At 33.3% G+C, this 6,000-nt stretch overlaps 1 protein-coding gene and 1 long non-coding RNA gene across 2 annotated transcripts; both read left to right on the top strand.

The window, feature by feature from the left end:
- On the top strand, positions 1 to 930 carry LOC115228447. The gene has a single exon (XM_029799024.1). It carries the CDS (start codon positions 1 to 3, stop codon positions 928 to 930), a length of 930 nt encoding a protein of 309 aa, XP_029654884.1.
- Positions 931 to 1,887: 957 nt separating this feature from the next.
- Positions 1,888 to 2,597, top strand: LOC115228435. Its single transcript, XR_003883215.2, has 4 exons — positions 1,888 to 1,935; positions 1,966 to 2,415; positions 2,448 to 2,550; positions 2,584 to 2,597. It is a non-coding gene; the product is annotated as an uncharacterized LOC115228435 (long non-coding RNA).
- Positions 2,598 to 6,000: the final 3,403 nt, after the last annotated feature.

Genomic DNA, 6,000 nt, shown 5'->3' with positions numbered 1-6,000 from the left:
ATGGAGGATGTGAACATTTACTTTAAACTGGCTGGTTTGGAGAAGAATTTTGAGAAATCAGCGACAAATTGTTATTTGTTGAGGAATGAAGCTACATTAATGGATGGACTAGATAGCTATCGCTATCTGGGGGTGCTAGAAGACAGATGCAGTAATGTTCTTAAAGAGGATGTACTCAAAAATATTAAAGAAGAAATGCAAAAGCGTATTGGAAGACTATCGGAAACTAAACTAAATGCAGTCAATCTATTTAGAGCAATTAATGAGCATGCTCTATCGCTGATTAACTATTATATCGGTCTACTCGATCTGGAACCATCTTGTTTCGAAGAAATGGACAAGTTTGTCAGAAAGCTGTTGGCTGATTTGAAAATTCACATGAAGCCAGCCTGTAAAGAAAGACTGTATCTGCCAAGAGATACACTTGGAAGGGGACTTGTATCAGTTGCCTTTAAGGCGGAAAAAATGCTGTTGGACTTCAAAACCAATTTGGAAAGGCGAAAGTTAATCTCCTTGAGAAAAGCAGCAATTTTGTGGGCCGAACAGAAAAGGAAAACCCATATGGCCACAATCACAGAATTCCTGCATTGTAAATATGGAACAACCACACTCGATGAGATTGCTAAATCACTACGTGACTTGCAGATAGAGTCACTGTTGCTTAGTATTAAAAAGAAAAGGTTGCATTCGAAGCTATTTGAGTCGCTTGAGAATAATACTTTTGATATCCCAACATCTTCAACATGGCTAAAGAAAGGGAATACATCTCCTAAATCTGAGGCAATGTTCTCTTTTCTTCAAGACAGAAACGTCTTTTTCAGAAACTCTGATGAAAAATGCCCACATTGTAAATCCTCGCCTAAAACCGTGGACCATCTTGCGACGCGATGCAGTAGAGATGCTAAATTCAGATTATACCAGAAGGCATAACGAGATTGTGAGGTGTGTTCACATGCACTTGTGTCGGAGATTTGGAATGAGAAGTCCAAGAGACTGAAAAACCACTCCGTGCAGTGTATAATGTCGAATAGCTCTGCGGAAATTCGGGTCGATACTACAATTCCAACTGAACTAAAAATACAATATAACAAGCCTGATATATTCCTGTATGACAGAAGGAAAATTTGATATGGATCATTGAAGTGGGTGTTACCTCGATAGATAATTTGAAATCGGTGGGAGTGGAAAAAATGCATAAATACGACATTCTAGCCAGTGAATTACAATAATTCACAAGGCTAAGGTAAAGATTGTACCGATTGTCCTCACGTGGGATGGGATAGTCTCTACATTCTTCAGAAAATATATGGACCTTCTTAAAATCAAAGAAAGTGTGCAAGCATACATCCAGACTGTTGGTTTGAAAAAAACAATGGAAAGCATGATAGTAGAACACAAATTTGGCTTCGAAAATATGTCTACCTCAGGTAACTCATTTGACGAAGGACGGAAATCGGTGAAGAGACGGCGAGATTCTGTAGTTTCCGCCGATGAAGGAAACAACTCCGAAGTGGGAACAGATAGCGGGAAGAGGATTCCGAGAGTAAACTTGGCGGAGCAAACTAATATGGAAAAGGAAAGTTAATTAGAACAAAGATCTTGAAAAATCAATTGTTTTTTTTTTCTATTAGTACAACCATCACACATAATTTTTGTCTATACAAATAAAGATTTCCATTTAAAAAAGTTAAAATAAAATCAAATTTAACGACTATAATCAATTATTAATCATTCGAAAGTAATAATATTCTTGAATTTGTAAAATTTGCTAACCTTAAATCAATCAGCCTTAATGGTTACAACGATTTACCTTGACTACAAATTAATTTAAAATTATTATTTAATTAGAAATTAACAATTAATCTGGTATTTCAAATAAATGCACTACAAAGATGAATTGAATATTTACAAACCATTATTGTTTATTAAAAAAATGTAAATTTAAAATAACAATCTTCAATTTAGAGAATTTGACACGCCTGTAATGTGCTGCAGATTTAACCAAGAATGCTCTATTTTAGCACTAGGGCTATCGTCTGGAAAAATCCATGTTAGTCCCTTATTTATAAAATAGATCATTTACATTAACTTGAATTTTGAGACGTCATGTCTAGTCGACTCAGATATCAAAACTAAACAGTTTCCGTGTACATGCATTCGATTTATCCCCGACGCCAATGAACAAGTTCTGATTGCTTCATGTAAATTAATTTTTGTATTTGAAGATTCAAATGGAACGACTAGAATATGGAATTATAAAAATGAATTTTGTCTTCGAACAATATTCGATCAAAGATCTACACTCTCTTTAGCAATGCATTTCTCAGGCGATAGATTCGTAACTGTCGGGGAGAACACTAATATATTTATTTATAATGTTGAAACTGGACAACGAATTTCTCATTTACAAGCTGGGTATATTTGAAAAAATAAAATATTTTTATTAGACATAAAAAGAATGTCTTGTCTGGTCATTCTCTCGCAGTATTTTCTGCAGTCTATCATTCGGAAAATTCATTTTTGACTGGTGGCTGGGACAACACAATTCAAGTGATTTTATTTTTATATTAAAATATATTTCAGTATTGGGATGATCGACAGAATCAATCTTTGAAGTGACGGATGAGTATAAATTGGTTTAGGCACATTTATGGACCTCATATTTGCGGTGAAGCTGTCGACATTGACCCAACCTCAAAGTTAATTGTCACTGCGTCTTGGCGTAAAGACAATCCAGTTCAGGTTTTTGTTGTTTATTCATTAAATATCAGATTTGGAACTATGATACATGTGAACTAGTGCAAAACGTTCCTCATAAGAAAAATGACACGTCCTTTGTATGTATTGGTATTTTATTCTTACAGTATTATGGGGGTAAATGGATATCTAATGATGACATTATCTGTCATGGAACTAATCAAAATATTTTAAGGATATATTCATATCACAGCGGCAAAGTATAAACATATATTTGTATACTAGGATATTGCAACAATAGCTAATCTTCCAAGTGCCGTAAATTGTGCTGATGGAGGAGTAATTCTCCTAAAAAATTAGTCGCATTTGGATCTGGAAAATTCATATATTTTGTTAAAATTGAATTTTAGTTTATTTATTTTTAAATTGAAATTAATTCTTTCAGATTTTCTTGATCGTAACTTTCCTTTTACAAATATATATTTGAAAGATATTAAGGAACAAGGTTAGATTGTTAGCTAGGGTAAGTGGCTGAAAGGGTAGCCGAGAGCCCTAGGGATCAGCTCAACGATGTCGCACTGCGTATTGAATGGCAGTTTCCGCGGTGCATGACGCCTGAGATTTGCTGAAAGAGCCAGCTCGTCTCCCTATTCGAAAGTTATTAAATTTTTTTTTAAAATTAAATTCATATAATTTTTATTTGTTTTTAATCAACTAAAATTTAAAAAGCAAATAGATAATTCTATATTCTATGAACAACACGTTGTCTGTTTATTAATGGGAAACTACATCATATATTTATTTAAAGGAGCATTGTATCTCTTACTACTGACTTTGAAATGCTACAATTTTTTATATTTAATTTTTACAAAATTAAAAAAATTCTTCAGAATTCTTAAAACAAGAAAACCTCAAAAAGAAAATAACTTTACATTAAACCAACCAAGAACATGTGCTCTTGTATTAAAACAAGACAACACAAAAACTGGATTAAACATAATAAAACATTATATTCAGTGTTGTGTCGATAATAAAATCTCAAATATACTCATATATGACCCACAAAGTAAAATTTTGAACAAAATATTTCAGATAAGTATGTTTTCGAGGAAAAATTCATCGGAAAAATCGCCGAATATCACAATTATGATTTTACCTGCGGAAGGGTTCTTTGTGGTTCTAAATTGTACTGCTTATTCTACATTAACATAGAAGCGAACCGTTAGTAGTACTTCTGGGACCGGAGGACTCTAAATTTGCGTATATTGAGTTTATTCGTGAATTGATATCACGAAATGTCAAGGCCGAAACTTTAAGCCAGGCTTACATTGAAAATGAATTGAAAAGTTCAATTCATATGATAAATTTATTCGTAGATTTTTATGGATTTCCTCCCCCTGATTTTCTTATAAAGTCATCTGATCTCCCCAATTTATGTGGCTTTATTCCATGGTATTGTGCATTTGCAGAGATTATGTATTTATTCAATGTCATTTCTAGTGACTACGAATCTATGGACTATGAAATTGACATTTCAGACGCATTTTCTATCTTTGCAAAGAGGGAAAGAAGATTTGGAGCATGAATCGTTTTAAGACAATATTAATAATACATTATTGGTTGAAATACTGTTTTATGAGTAAATCCGATGACTATAGACGTGAATTGATATAATAAATTATACTTGCATACATATTCCGTTTATATAACAAACTAATGGAACGAACCATGGTGATATATGAGGACGACGTGGTAGGCTTCATAATCATAAACGGTCATGTTAACGCTTTCTAAGATGTCAAAGCGGTTAATTGTGTGAAAAATGATTTTAATAGTGAGACAACTGTTAAAATTGTTTGCTAAATTAGAGAATTTTAGGGAATAGATTGATGCGATCTCTGATATAAAGAGCAAGTGGTTATCACTTGATTATCCTGTTTGACCTCCTTGACAAAATGACTCAAATTTTCTAATTTTTGTTATAAGTATGACAAACTAGAATTGCAGACTATTTTCTGTCCGATGTTAAAGGCTTCGTACAGAAACGTTAAAATCAGTCGGGTCATGTACATTTCAGTTCCTCGAAATTATGGCCGTCGTCCTTGAAAATTATATCCAAACAACGCTAATCCTATCACCCCTCAGAACAGTAAGACTGGTTTCATTAGGAAAATTATTTTTATTCAATCCAACTGCTCACATATAATCCGAGAACAATTCCCATTCAGACAATTCGGTTGCGTGTCACTAACATGAGATGGTTGTTTGTGTTTTAATTTTTTTTGAACTGGCGGCCACTCGTTGTTGCTGCTCCATGTACTCGGAGGTCATCACCTGAGAGTATGAAGATAAATTAGACTTCTTAAAAGTCCACCCTGAGTGATTTCACCGTGTAAAAGTGTGCGACCTGTTGGAAAAGAGGAACATGGAGGAGTCGACATTGAATGGCAAATCATTATTCCCATGGATGTAAATAATGCCAGATCTTTCATGATAATCATTAGAACTGGAATCGTGGATCTCTTAGAGTGATAGAGATAACCACATCTGCGTAAGGGAAGCGACTGGGAATGATATTATTAGCAACCACTTCGGGGATGTTAGCCATCTCGACCATCAAATAGCGACTATTCGTGACTATCATTCTATCATTCCTGAACAATATCATTTTCTAAAGAAAAAATCCCTCATCAACTTGTATAGCAAATTTACAATTACGTAGTCGAACAACCAACTGATTACAAAGGTCTTTAGATATATCATCAATTCTTCTAGCAACTGTGTTATCAACAAGTGGTATTTGTCGTAATTGTTTGCAAAAGATTCCCCAAAGCTGCTGGCAAAATTAAATTTTCTCCGATATTTTGCGGTTTCTTACATTTTTCTATATTTTAAGAAATTTTTTATGTAGCTAATAAAGCATTTGATGAGACATAAACAAGTTTTTGTTAACTTTTTCGTGTTTTGAAACAAAGCAAGTAGAGGAGTACGCCTGAATCCTAACAGTAAGTAGGATGAACAATATTTCCTCTTTTTTGGAGTCGTATTGATTATATTTCAATTATTTTGACTCTACTATTCGTGAATTTATCCATGTTGTTGAACTTATTTAAATTAAATTAATTTTTGAAAAAATATAATTCTTAAATTAATAACAATTATTATCAAAATCTTCTAAAAAATATTTATAAGATTTTTGCGCCTCATCATTTGGAAACCTCTAAAATAGTCATTCACGTAATCACATATCTACCCCACTTATCAGAAGTCTCAGCTTGTTTCATGCTGGAATAGTCAATGAAT

This window comes from Octopus sinensis, unplaced genomic scaffold, assembly GCF_006345805.1.
Source record: "Octopus sinensis unplaced genomic scaffold, ASM634580v1 Contig10522, whole genome shotgun sequence".
In the NCBI taxonomy this organism is placed as follows: Eukaryota; Metazoa; Mollusca; class Cephalopoda; order Octopoda; family Octopodidae; genus Octopus; species Octopus sinensis.
Note: the sequence above shows the minus strand (reverse complement) of the source record. Positions and strands in the feature narration are given on the sequence as shown.

Bases quoted from the DNA above. Each gene is read 5' to 3' on its own strand.
- LOC115228447 (XM_029799024.1), top strand. From the start codon at position 1: ATGGAGGATGTGAACATTTACTTTAAACTGGCTGGTTTGGAGAAGAAT.